We start from the raw sequence: 15184 nt of genomic DNA on the forward strand, positions 1-15184 counted from the left end.
AGTATACCTGAGGCAACCATTTTTGTTATGGTACACACACCTATTTTTGTAATTGTAAGGGTTTATGGAAAAAATCATAACTAAAAACCTATCGGTCCTGGAAGGATGAAATAAAAACCAATGTAATCATATTTTCTCATGGTAAAAGATTGATCCAGCAGTTTATTTACCTATCTCTCTTCTTTCTACGAGAAAATTACCGATAAAGTTGAACATGAAAAACGGTGAAATTTCACTTTGGTAATATTTTTCAAAAGACAGGGATGCATACACAGTTTGAATTATTTTTTTATATATAGGTATACATTAGTAGTTTTACCATAAATAATATTAGTGATGATATACTTATCCCAAAATTTTTTGAATTTTTGAAAACTAATTTTTTTTTTAAAAATTCAAATTTTGGCTTCAAATAACTCTGATGAGGCTGGTAATACAAATCTCAAATTTGTACAACTTACAGCGTTTTTATAGATGTTTATGGAAAATAAAAAAGTTTCTTGTGTATTGTGCTAATAAAAAAGTTATAACCTCTCATAAATCACGAGACAATGTTAAAAGCGATACCATTCTGACTTGATAAATAAGTGCTCTAAGGGAGTTTCTTGTCTTCTTGGTGCTTTAATATTTTTATATTTATTACTGTAGTTGAAATAGACTTGTTTGAACCATTCAACTGCAGTGCTCGTGTTATAACAGGCACTAGCAGTCATTTCTAGTCATCAGGAAAATTCATGTTGCAACATGCTCATTTATGCTTACAGCATCATTTATTTAGCTTTGCAGTTACAGACTAATCAGTATGACATTAGTCACTGACCTATTCACATCTTTATCGAGCGTCTCAATTTCATCCTATATTTATTAAATAAATAAGTTTTACTTAGTAATATTATATTTGCAAATATTAAAATCGGTTAAATTTTTACATTTTTTTCAAGTAATTTCAGATAAAACAATGTTCCATAGGAATTTATGTGAATGAAGAGTGTCATAAAACAGTGTATGGTACAGTGCCAGAAGAACACATTAAAATTTGTGAATAACTTATTTTTTTACATATTAATTCAGATCTAACTAGTGTTTGTAAATATCATAAAAAAAGGTTTTTGTTAAAATTCAGTCACCTGTATAGACAGTTGTGTTGTGACCAATTGAGAACTCATAAAAAAAACAGTTAAGAAAAACTTCAGACAAATAAAATTAAAACAAGCTCTTAAAGAACACATTTTTCCAAATTTAAATTTAGTTCCCAGAAATTCTCTTTACGTTAACTATTTCAAAAGTATTTTTTTCTCAGCAGAACAAAGAACTATTTGAATGCAAAGACCAAGAGCATCGCCCCACATCACAATTTGGATGTATCACCTCCATCAAAATTGAAAAACTTAGGCAAGGATCAAAGGCCATCAGCATTAAAATTAAAAATAAATAAAATATCTGAAAAATTAAAAAAGAATCTTGAATTGTGTTTTGACTCAAAAGTTTCTGAAAATGAAAATCCAGCTCAATCATCTTCACATGAATATGATGATCTTATTTTAAAACTAAAACAAAAGTGTGTTCTTAGTTCTAAAAAAGATAAGGTTAAAATTATCAGTTTTCTTCCCCGATCTCGGACCAGATCTAAAATAATATCATCATTGTTCAATGTGTCTGAGCGTTTGGTTAACTTACTAGAGAACTGGGTAATGAGCTAGGCATTTTAACAGTTTGGTAAAAGACATAAAACTGGAATTACTAATGCCACAATTAAAAAAGTTGTGTTATTTTATGAAGATGGGTAAATCTCAGTTTGGTTAAGTTTTACAAGCATTTTTGAATCAAAATTGTATTACATCACTGGTTTTTTAATTTTTTTAATTTTAAAAACCTATTTTAAAAATATCAAAAACGTCAACTTCAACATAGGTGCAAAATATAAAAAAATTTAAAGTGCAAAGAAGACAAGAAACCCCGTTGGAAAACTTATTTAGCGAGACAAAATGGTATCGCTTTTAACAGGTTTTTCATGATTTTTGAGAGGTTATAACTTTTTATTATTACAATACACAAGAAACGTTTTTATTTACCATAAACATCTATAAAAACGGTGTAAGTTATACAAATTTGAGATTTTTATCACCAGCCTCATCAGACTTATTTGAAGCCAAAATCTGAGTTTTTTAAAAAAAATTAGTTTTCAAAAATTCAAAAAATTTTGGGATAAGTATATCATCACTAATATTATTTATGGTAAAACTACTAACGTATACCTATATATAAAAAAATAATTCAAACTGTGTATGCATCCCTGTCTTTTGAAAAAAATTACCAAAGTGAAATTTCACCGTTTTTCATGTTCAACTTTATCGGTAATTTTCTCGTAGAAAGAAGAGAGATAGGTAAATAAACCGCTGGACCAATTTTTTACCTTGAGAAAATATGATTACATTGGTTTTTATTTCATCCTTCCAGGACCGATAGGTTTTTTGTTATGATTTTTTCCATAAACCCTTACAATTACAAAAATAGGTGTGCGCACCATAACAAAAATGGCCGCCACAGGTAAACTGCTTAAATAAAAAATTTTTTAAAAATAATAGTTTTAAGATATGGGAACAAGTAGGAAACAAATGGGTATGTTTCCATTTTTTTAATCGGTCAAACAACCAGCTTATGTTTTTTTGGGACAGTTCAAATGGATTGACCCATACTTTAATTAATTCATAGTAGTTATCTACTAGGTTTGTTAAATTTTCCGACAGATCATCCATGAACCTGTTTCCCTAAATATATTATAAATTATAAATACTTTCTTGACTTGTTCTTCTTGGTTTACTTAAGATGACATCATAGCTCTCCTAGCTAATATTTCTTTTAACTCTAAAAACATAATTTAGGATATATTTCACTATTCATAGCCAACAATTTTCTTAACCGCAGTACTTTTCATTATTGCTAGTACCACATGAGTTTTGCCTATTTGCCTCCTCAGTGTATAATTGGTGTATAATTAGGAAGCAACAACCATTTTTTTTTTAAATGTTGAACTTTTCACATATTACTGAATTACCTATACGCTATACTGAAGACTTGTAACATCACCTTACTGGAGACAACAGAACACACTGAAGTATTAAAAACTGTCATACACTAACCAACTATGTCTTTTTTATACATATTAATTATAAGACAGCACTGTTAGCTCTACAAATGCCTTTGAAAAAATATCTTTCCCCACCCTTTCAAATAAACCAGTCTGTGTAAAAACTGCATAAAGATATCTAAACTCTACCCTAACATTACTGTATAGAAATGCGTACTTGCCCTTGCCCTCCTTCCCCAAAAATTACAATTTCAGTTTTATTTATATTCATACTCATTTATTCACTTAACAGTATAAACTTAGAGCTCATGAAATTATTTTCATGTATACATAAAAACCAGAGAGAATCACTATATCATCAGCATAAGCGATTACAAGTATTTTGACCAAATGATTAGCTGATACACCTATATCCTTAATCAATTAAACAATCTCAAAATCTGCCATAAATAAAGAAAATATCATGGAGCTGAAGTCTCACCTGCAGAACCACTCTCCACTGATTTACATCTAAAACTCTGTTACCATGTTTTGTAACTTAACTGCTACTTTTGACTTACTGTACAAATCTGTAAGTATTTTAACCAATTTAGAATTTAAAAACCCTCTCAAACAATTTATTCCATAAAATAGCATGATTAACTGAATCAAAAGCTGATTTACAGTCGATAAACAAAGTAAAATGTCTTTACCCCCATTTTCTTAAATACAAATTATAACACAACTATACAATGTGAATAAGTTATCTAGAAAAACCTCTCCCTTCCCTAAACCATGGCTAAAATTCAGGGAGTAATTTTTTCCTCAGCAAATCTCCTTGAAAGCTAATAAAACACTTGGGTAAAAGGTTTTACGTACTTCATCAAATACAATGCAATAAAATTCTATAGTTTGTAGAACAAATCTATCCCCCTTCTTACATAACATACCCAGAAACACTTTTTCTCAAGACAGGCACAAATTCATCATATAAAATTTTATTAAAAAAACTTAAGCATGTACTGTTCATCCTTTATACAGATTTTTCAAAAATTAATTTGCAACAGTATCTGGCCCAGGTGACTTATTATTAAATAATAATTACTATTAAAAATTCCACCATCATATCACCAAAAAATTAGAAAATCTGTTGAAATACTCACTTATTCCCCAATAAATATTTCCTACAATAAATTTCAAAAATACTTTTTCAAACATGTTTTTATTCTTTGCTAATCTTTAAGCCCCCCTTTGCCCTTCCGTTCACAAAGTACTTCCTCACCGATTCAAATAACATTTAAAATTTACCCAAAATCAGATGTGATTACTTCATCGGCTTTCATGCACCATGTTTTTTATACTATATTAAATATCACTATTCTCTAACCTAACTGGCAGAATCTATGTTTCCAATTCCTTCAGAATTCCATCCAATACACAAGGTTTTGTAAAGAACAAGAAGATAGGGAAGAGAGTAGAGTATTTCAAAATGCATAGCGATAGAATCATTGTAATAAGGATAAAATCAAAACCTAAACTGACGATTGTTAACATCTCTATGCCTACAACCGCCCATGATGACGATGAGATAGTGTGTACATGAAGAAATTGATGAAGCAATTAAACACGTAAAAGAAGATGAAAATTTAATAATAGTTGGAGATTGGAATGCAAGCACTGGAAAAGGCAAGGAAGGAAATATAGTGGGTGAATACGGGCTGGGCAAAAGGAATGAAAGAGGGAACCAGCTTATAGAGTTTTGCACGAAGTATAGTAATTGCCAACAACCAGTTTAAAAATTGTAATAGAAGAACATACATGTGGAAAAAGCCAGGTGATACTACAAGGTATCAGACAGAATATATCATGGTTAAGCAAAGATTTAGAAATCAACTTATCGACTGCAAAACTTACCCTGGAGCAGACATTGATAGCGACCATAATTTAGTGATAATGAAATGTAGATTGGGGTTTAAAAACCAGAAGAAAAAGTGTCAGATGAATCGGTGGAATTTAGAGAAGCTTGAGGAAGAGGATGTAAAGAAGATTTTTGTGGAGGACATTGCAAGAGGTCTGAGTAAAAACAATAAGGTAGAAAACGTAGAAGAATGGGAGAATTTTAAAAAGGAAATTCTTAAATCAGCAGAAGCAAACTTAGGCAGAACAAAGAGAACTGGTAGAAAACCTTGGATTTCAGAAGATATATTGCAGCTGTTGGATAAACGTAGAAAATATAAGTGATAATATAAATAGAAGTGATGAAGAAAGTAAAAGGAACTATCAACAATTAAGAAATACTATAAACAGGAAGTGCAAAATAGCAAAAGAAGAGTGGATTAAAGAAAAGTGTTCAGAAGTGGAAAGAGAAATTAACATTGGTAAAATAGACGGAGCATACAGGAAAGTTAAGGAAATTTTTGGCATACATAAATTAAAATGTAATAATGTGTTAAACAAAGATGGTACATCGATTTATAAAATGCAAGGCAAAGTCGATGGGTGGGTGGAATATATTGAAGAGTTATATGGAGGAAATGAATTAGAAAATGGTTTTATAGAGGAAGAAGAGGAAGTCGAAGAGGATGAAAGGGGAAAAACAATCTGAGATCTCAATTTAAGAGAGCGTTAAAATATTTGAATGGCAGAAAGACTCATGGAATAAACAGAATACCTGTAGAATTACTGCGCAGTGCAGATGAGGAAGTGATTGATAGATTTACAAACTGGTGTGTAATATTTATGAAAAAGGGGAAGTTCCGTCAGACTTCAAAAAGAGTGTTATAGTTATGATACCAAAGAAAGCAGAAGCAGATAAATCTGAAGAATACAGAACAATTAGCTTAACTAGTCACGCATCAAAAATCTTAACTAGAATTCTGTACAGAAGAATTGCGGGCAGAGTGGAAGAAGTGTTAGGAGAAGACCAGTTTGGTTTCAGGAAAAGTATAGGGACAAGGGAAACAATTTTAGGCCTCAGATTAATAGTAGAAGGAAGAATAAAGAAAAATAAACTATTACACTTGGCATTTATACACCTAGAAAAGGCATTCGATAACGTAGACTGGAATAAAATGTTCAGCATTTTAAAAAAATTAGAGTTCAAATACAGAGATGGAAGAACAATTGCTAACATATATACAGGAACCAAACTGCAACAGTAATAATTGAAGAACATAAGAAATAAGCAGTAAAAAGAAAGGGAATCAGACAAGGATGTCCCTATCCCCGTTACTTTTTAATCTTTACATAGAACTAGCAGTTAATGATGTTAAAGAGCAATTTAGATTCTAAGTAACAGTACAAGGTGAAAAGATAAAGATGCTACAATTTGCTGAGGATAAGCTGAGAGTAAAAAAAATTAGTAATTCTAACCGAGAGTAAAAAAAATTTAGAAGGAACAATGTACGGTATGGATGAAGTCCTATGCAAGAACAACCACATGAAAATAAACAAGAATAAAACAAAAGTAATGAAATGCAGCAGAAATAACAAAGATGGACCACTGAATGTAAAAGTAGGAAGAGAAAAAAATATGGAGGTAGAAGAATTTTGTTATCTGGTAAGTAGAATTACGAAAGATGGACAAAGCAGGAGCAATATAAAATGCCGAATAGCACTGGCGAAATGAGCCTTCAGTCAGAAATATAGATTATTTACATCAAAAATTAATTTAAATGTCAGGAAAAGATTTTTGAAAGTATATGTTTGAGGCGTAGCTTTATATGGAAGTGAAACTTGGACAATTGGAGTACCTAAGAAGAAAAGATTGAAAGCTTTTGAAATGTGGTGCTGTAGGAGAATGTTAAAAATCAGATGAGTGGATAAATTGACAAATGAAGAGGTGTTGCGGCAAATTGATGAAGAAAGAAGCATTTGGAAAAATATAGTTAAAAGAACAGACAGACTTATAGGCCACATATTAAGGCACCCTGGAATAGTTGCTTTAATATTGGAAAGACAGGTAGAATGAAAAAAGTGTGCAGGCAGGCAACGTTTGGAATGTGTAAAACAAATTGTTAGGGATGTAGGATATAGGAGGTATACCGAAATGAAACGACTAGCACTAGATAAGGAATCTTGGAGAGCTGTATCAAACCAGTCAAATGACTGCAGACAAAAAAAAATTTAATGTCTTTTCAATCTTAACTGTTCTAATGCTGGTTGCAAAATTTTAACAATTGCTATGTCAGCTTTAATCTCTTGTAAATCTTGTTTCCTCATATAATAAAAAACTTTTTATTTAATCCATCACAATTTAAGAATTAAAAAGAGAAAAAATAATTTTATTAAAATATATGAAACCATAAACATTATAATAATTATGTCAAAGAATTATAATAGATGAGTTACTACCTATAAATAAATACATGTATAAAGATAACAAATATTTTACATTTGTTTAAAGACAAATATAAATATTTTTTAAAAACAAATATAAATATAAGTATTTTGACTAAAAACACAAAAAAGAAAATAATAAAACTTCTAGTAAAATTATTCAATTAACTGTGGCCTAAAGAGGGCAAATAAATCTAAAATAATTTCAATAATAACACAAAAATGTCATTCATGATAAAATTGGGAAGTCAGAGTACAATTTAATATTATTATTCTACAAAATAGTTCACAGTATAAATGATGGTAAAACTAAGTACAAATTATTACATAACTTTATATTTTGAATAAATAATGAAAGCGATAAAAGAAGAAGAGAAAACTACTTTTTTTCAAGTATAATGACTAAAATTGAATAGACTAATAATAAAAATTAATAAACTGATGACAAACGGAAGACACGCCTAATATGTACATTTACAATCCATAACTGCACATAAACATATATGCAATTCATCAGGTGAATTGCTTAAAGTAATCATGCATAATAACTTGCATAAATAATAAAAGTAGATTCACCAACTAAAGTAAGTACAATTCTGTTTTCTTCTGATTGGTACACAATAATGCATTGTATAGATCAGTGAGGAATGATTAGATATGATACTCCATTGATAAAAAAAGGAACTGCTCTCATATTTGCCTGGGTAATTCAAGGGAATCTGTAATAAAACCTTGATCAGATCCCCATTACAATTAATTATATTATACAATAAAAAATTGATACAATTCAAGTATATATATATATATATATATATATATATATATATATATTATTTAAAATACAAACGTATAAAATAATATTAAGGGAAATACATGAAAATGAAGCTCAATATAAAAAAAATACCACACAATTCAGAAGCCATTGATGAAAAATATTTTAGGGCATATTTACATACATGTTGAATAGATGCAGAAAATACAGGGTATATTTTTATTTTTTAATCGGTATTATTTAAAGATTCATGTACAGAGTAATATTGTTTCTGTGAAAGTAAAATTTTTTAATTACATTTTAAATGGCAATGGAAATATAATAAGGTCCATTCTCCTATTGTGCTGAGTTACACAAAAATAGTTGTGTTGTCCGGTTTGATAGAAGTGTATAATGTTTTTTTTTTTTTTTTTTTTTTAAGAATAAGTGACTGTTCTTTTTATCAAAGGTTCCACATTCATAAATATGAAAACAGAGATAAGTTAGCATTTTTAATTTCTTAAATAACGGTCTACATATTTCATATTTATGAATGCTAATCATAATCCAACACCCCATTTCTGTATCTTAAAAATTTGTTCTGATTTTCTGAAGGAGCCCCAAAAGATGTTATACTTTAGATGCTAACATAGATAGGCATAATAAATAGTTAATAATAATGACAAAATTGACATTTTGTTATAAAGACACTTCAGAGGAAAACAGCACGGTTTGATTTTGTTACAAACAAAATTAATCTGATCATCTCTAGAGAATTTTTAATCTAATAAAATAACCAGAAATTTTGTATGTAGACAACTGAAATACTACCATTATCATTATGGATGCGATTAACGATACTATGTCTACCTGAGAAGACAATCAAACAATTTTATCCATATTTAAAGTTAGATGGTTACAATTCATTTGATGTTAATACAAGATTTTCAAGCACTTGTAAATAATTATTTTCAGGAACAGATACAACTGTGTTACCTATGAAGAGGGTAACAATGAACGGATCAAGATTTGAAGTAGATCATAAATAAAAAATAAGAGAAGCAAGAGATCATTTCCCTGTGGTATTCCACGATCTACACCTTATTGTGAGGACCTACATGTTACATGAATTCAATAAAAGATTAAATATCAACTGCCAGTTAAAGCTTGATAAGGCACGTTTTTAACCAGTTGTAAGCAGCTACTCTGATACCATAATTACAAATTTTTCAATGGCAAAAAATGTTTATAAGGTAAATACATAACAAATAAAATAATAAATGACAATAAGATAACCGAAATTATAACTCGGCTCAAATACACAAAAATATTTTCAAATTACTTAATAAAATAAAATCACTCGTGTAAAAGAAGGTATTAAGTTATATTCTTATAAGTAAATTTGACAAGTTTTATGAAAAGAATAATTGTAAAAAAAATTTTGAAAAAAAATCTGTTTTCTAATATATATATCAAAAATACATATGCAAAAAATATACTTGAATTTATAACAAAATAAAATAATTTTGATCTCAAAGTAACAAACAATCTTTCTACAAATACATTACACAGGTTGAAATGAAAAATAATATATAGCCTTCTCATCCATTATCTAAGTATAACATAATACTATAGCAGAAACATGACTACAAAAATGTAATCTTCAGACAATAATTTTTTATTGATAATTGTCTATTATTAAATCGCTTATTTTCTTCATAATAATTTATCCACTTATACTTATTTACACATTAATTTTTATACTTTTACATAGTCTAAAAATTTTAAAACAAATCCTAAAATAAACATCTCAGCTAAACATAAATGAAAGAATGTAAGAAAAAACCTATAACATTAAACAAACATTCTTTTCCTTTTTTATTTTAAATTCAAAACATAAGAACAAGCTGCTTGTGGCTGGGAATATAAATAGAAATTTTGTAACATATTAAAAAAATGTGCCTGATGGGAATTCAACCATATGAAAGTCTGAGGTGCTATTACTTGGTCACAGAACTTCACATTTTAACAACCTAGTAAAAATGATAAGAATTAAATTCTACAATAAACATAATAAATATTTTGAAATTAAAATATAAGCAGATAACTGAAAGTTATGAAAATTCTCATTAAATTTTCCAATTAGCTACAAAAAAAATGCAAGATAAATCTAAAAATTAATCCATTTCAATAATAATGCAAAATTGTCATTCTTGATACAATTATAAAATCAAACTATAATTTAAAATGATTCTAATAGTTTAAATTATAAATGGTAAAACTATTAATAGCAACTGATATTAAGAATAACTTTAGAAATTCCTTTTATATAATTTTAAAATACAACACTAAATAACTTTTTTATTAAAAGAAATTTAATAGTTTAACTGATAATATCATAAAGTGATGATGGACAGAGTGCAAGGGATTTGCTTCAACAGGTAATCATTTTGGATCTTCATTAAGAGTAATAATTAACCAATGAAAAAATTGCATTTTGAAACCTGAATAATATAGAAAGTAACATATTGCACACTAACTGAAATTAAAGAAAATATTTTTAAAATGTACCATATCTCTTTTCTGAATGCACTAAAAGGAGAGAAGTTCAAATATAATGAATTTTCCAAATCACTAAAACATATAGCAGCACTAAAATGTACAAAGAACAACCATTTTGCAAAAAACATACTTATCAAGAATTAACTCACATTAATACGTATTAACAGTAGCTCTGAAATAAGAAAATTCCATGTCTGAAATCAGGCTTTTTATTATTGATTTATGGACTTTATTCACAAAACCAGAATGTTACCTCAAATGAAATGAATGAATGAAACAGATTCTAAAAGTAGAATAGAAAAGAGAATTAAAAAGTTATGACTTGATTGTTCAAAAAGCTTTTTTTTAAAAAGTTTTCATTCATTTTTTGTGTCAGATTTAGAAATAGTTATGAGGTTTTCACAATTTTTATAAAATTGAATAAATGGAGATTCAAAAACTACCTTCATACACAAGAAAGAAAAACAATCCCCATTGCCTTGGATACTCTACCGCATAGATTAAATCTATCTGGATTTATTTTATTTACATTAAAATTAAAATAACACAATACATCTATATTATATAAATGTTCAATGGAAATGCATCATTTAAAGAGAATCTGAAAAAGCTTTGCATTTTGTTTTGGAATATATATAAACTACAGTGACTGCCACAAAGCATTAACAGAAAATAGGAAAAACACAAAAATTGTGAGTTAATGCATAAATCTGAGAATACTGTATTAATTTTAGTAATGACAAGGACAGAACCCACAAGTTTCCCCAAATAAATCTAAGTAACTGCATTATACAGATAATAGAATGATCTGCTAACAGTTTAAAATACTAGGGATCTCTTATAAAAACTACTTTTTAAAGAAATCATTCTAGATCAATACCTAAAATTTAATTTACAGGCCATTAAAATTAAACACAGAAGACAAATGGCCCCCCTCCTTTGACTTTGATTTCACAAATCAAGTTGAAGTAATGATTTAACTAACATAATTAAAGAACAATGGATTTATAGTCAAACTGTCAACAGAAATGAAGTTATGTAAGTATTTATAACACAAAAACTAATATATTTTTTAGATTTGATCAGTTGAAATATAAAAACAGAAATTTTGCACCATCAGAATTCTACTGCATGAGATTTGACTACATGTAATTCGAAGGGATGAGGTTTCTGAATACAGAATGAAAAACCACACAGCACTGTTCTTAAAAAAAGTCACCTTTTCCAAGATCCAGCCTTCATTAATGAAAATATAAGTATTAAATCCTTGTTTTGAATATAACGCATAATGTATAATAATTACAATTTGGTGAAACGTAATTAATAATGATATTTTTAAATAATTATAATAAAACTGTGGGTTATACATAATTACAAAAACAAAATATAACAATATACATCCAACCAGAATTATAGTTTTTATGTAGTAGCACACACTGAACTGAATACTTATTAGAATTTTAATACTGTAGTCACATTATTAATAAAATTCTTGTTCAATAATAAAAAATATATTACTATATTTGTAAAAAATAAGTTTCAAAAGAGAATCCCAAAGCTATTGGAAAAAGAAGAATAAACCTAGTTAAATTTCAGCATGAAATAATTCTGAGATTTAGTGAAGACGAAAAACATACATGCAATCTTAATAAAATTAACAATTTCTTTTGTAAGTAATATGGTAATAATTCTTATCTATTATCTTTTCAAAGTAATATGGTAATAAAACCAAATTAAAGGACAATCTTAGAGGTCTTTTCCATTTTTACTTGAATATACAATATTTTATGCAAAAAACTGTTACTTTACGAATACTGACCCCACATATAACATCAAATTTATAAAGAGTAACTTAACAGAATTTAATTTATTCATTTAAAAACAGAAGAATGTTTGTATTCATATTTAATTACATATCTAAAAATGATCCATAAAATTCAGATTAATTTAATAAATTAACAGTTATATACTCATTAAGTAAATAATATACTTTTACAATATGAATTTAACAACAAATAAATTGGTGAAAATATTTCCTACACTTTGGCAAATTATTAAAAGCAGAGAAAAAATAGAGTAAAGCCCTTTTGATTTTTTTAAAGCATCCAGTAACATATTAAAGTTGTTGTAGGTATATGCATAGACATAATAAATATTTAACAACTATAACAAGCATAAAGTTTATCAATCCATTTCAAAACAAAACAATATTATTTGATCCTGTTACAAAATTAATCTATTTTTACCAAAAAAAATTATCATTAACAACAATCAAAATTTTCACACTGCAGTGATTTTTCAATTCACATCAATTTAAGCTAATGTGCATCTATCAAATTTGCATGCATTTCTCTGCAATATATTTTATATAATGTAAAAATAAAAAGTTTTTATAAACACAAGTCTATACCTCAAGTACTTCTTTATGTTTAAAAACACAGTACAAGTTTAAACATTTACAAGTTGCTTTACTCTCTAAAAGCTTTCACCTCTTTGACTGATAGATTTTAATTTATCCCACTGATTTTTTTTTAGTTTAAATTTTAATATACACGATATGAGTTTTGAAAATTGAATTTCTTTTTAAAATCAACTATAACACAATTTATTTTTATAAGCAAGCTCTGATGCATGTGAAGTTTTAATAAATTTCATCTTAAGATAAAGTGTACTGAGTTGACTTCAAAAACTTTTCATACAATTTTGTTTCAATTAACTTTGATCATCTGTAAAAAGGAAAATTTTATATTTTCTGCAAAAAACACAATTAAATCAATTTAAACAAGCTTTAAAAAAGAAGATTATTATGTTGGGTTTTACAAAATGAATTCTATTCAACTAATTTTTTATTTTTATGTAAGAAAAGTTAGTATGATTAATAAAAACTACATGATTGTTCAATTTATAAGACTACAAAGACTACAATTTATAAAAAAAATAATCATATGTTTAAAAATGTAATACAAATTTACACCATTAAGGTAACTGTTATTCAATTAATAGTGTTAAGGTTCGCTGGAGCTCCATTAAAAAAAAGCTAGCATAACCTTAAGCAATGTTATGCAGATTAGAAAAAGTAAAGAATATTTTTATATGTTATAAACATACAGTTAAAAACATTAGAAGCAGAACCATTGTATGTCTGAAAAAAATAATTTTTTCTTTACAGGTGGCTTTATATCCTGATCCCGTAGGAGAAGACACCCACTATGCGACAGCTGCAGTTGCCACGCCACCCCCTCCATACCTTGCCATTATGGGCTTTACCAGGGGTCATCTTCAAAACTTCGGCAAAAGGCATAGATGCTATCTCTCAGCCTTGTTCTTGCCTCAGTCAAGATGCCAATGATACGAATGACATTCCCACCAGTGTTCTACTATCCCTAAAAATGAAAACACACCTTACATTAGTTTCAAACGAAACTGAGTAAACAAAATAAGGAAATGAACTGAATTCCATTGCCCACCTGAGGGTAAAAGAAGTGAGTTCAACAAACCAACAAAGACTTAGCAACTACAAAACAAACAAATGAAGAATGCAGGAAAGCCCAGGTAGCACCCTAAATGCTCTCAAATAACAATTTATAAACGAGTTAACGGAGTCTATATAGACACAACCTCCCTCACTCATGTTGCTTGTTGAACTCAGATAACTTTAAAATAATAAACCTACTTTTATTAATTTCATAAAGTCACAGTAACCTAGAACATTTTCAGAAATTAACAGTTGGCATTGCATTTATTAAAATAACCACGCAAAAATGTAGCTAAACCAGTAAAATCTTCTTTAATAAAATAAAAGACAAGTTTTTATTACATCTGAAATAGATAACTTCACAAAGAAATTTGAAGGATTACTTGAAGATCCTCATGAAAGATGATAGATTATTTAAAGTACCGAAAGATTATTTAAACTTAATTACGATTTTAAAAAACTGAACCAACATTCACTTTCCACGAATAAGCATATGTATCAAATATAATAACTGAGGTAAATTGTAATCAAAATTTAATATCAAGTAATCGAAAAATAAACATTTTGATTAGCAAATCCACTAAAATATATCTTAAATGTTTGAACACTCAAGTGTAGAAACTAAAAATTACCGTCATTACAAAATAAAAAATAATGAAAAACTAGACATAAAATTAAGAAATACACAAATTAGATCAATAATAAAAATTAATCAGTTCAAAACTGCACATTTTTGTAAATTCAAACCAATCAATTAAATTAATGACAAAAAAGATTGAACATACCTGTTTGCAAAATCTGCAGTAAGAGGCACTAAAAATTAAGACATCATTTTCAGCTATAAGTTTTTCTATCAGGTTTTCAACTTCTTGTCGTTCTTCATCCATATTAATAAATTTTAATATAAAGTGAATCAATAATTAATCAATTACGTAAGCTTCACCTACCATCCCTAACCTTCGAATGACAACCTCGTGTTCTACACTGAACG

At 28.0% G+C, this 15184-nt stretch overlaps 1 protein-coding gene across 4 annotated transcripts in view; it reads right to left on the minus strand.

The window, feature by feature from the left end:
- The window catches only part of LOC142323200 (thioredoxin reductase 1, cytoplasmic-like), a 76543-nt gene extending 61359 nt beyond the window's left edge, over positions 1 to 15184 (minus strand). Inside the window, exons 1-2 of one of the 4 annotated variants that reach the window (XM_075362540.1) lie at positions 14979 to 15135; positions 13886 to 14101 (exon numbers count right to left, since the gene is read on the minus strand). In XM_075362540.1, the coding sequence (XP_075218655.1) occupies positions 13886 to 13963 (78 nt within the window). In that variant the 5' untranslated portion in view covers positions 13964 to 14101; positions 14979 to 15135. The other 3 variants (XM_075362539.1, XM_075362542.1, XM_075362541.1) reach the window with 3 other exon arrangements.

The sequence above is a fragment of the Lycorma delicatula genome, chromosome 4 (assembly GCF_047948215.1).
Source record: "Lycorma delicatula isolate Av1 chromosome 4, ASM4794821v1, whole genome shotgun sequence".
Classification (NCBI taxonomy): Eukaryota; Metazoa; Arthropoda; class Insecta; order Hemiptera; family Fulgoridae; genus Lycorma; species Lycorma delicatula.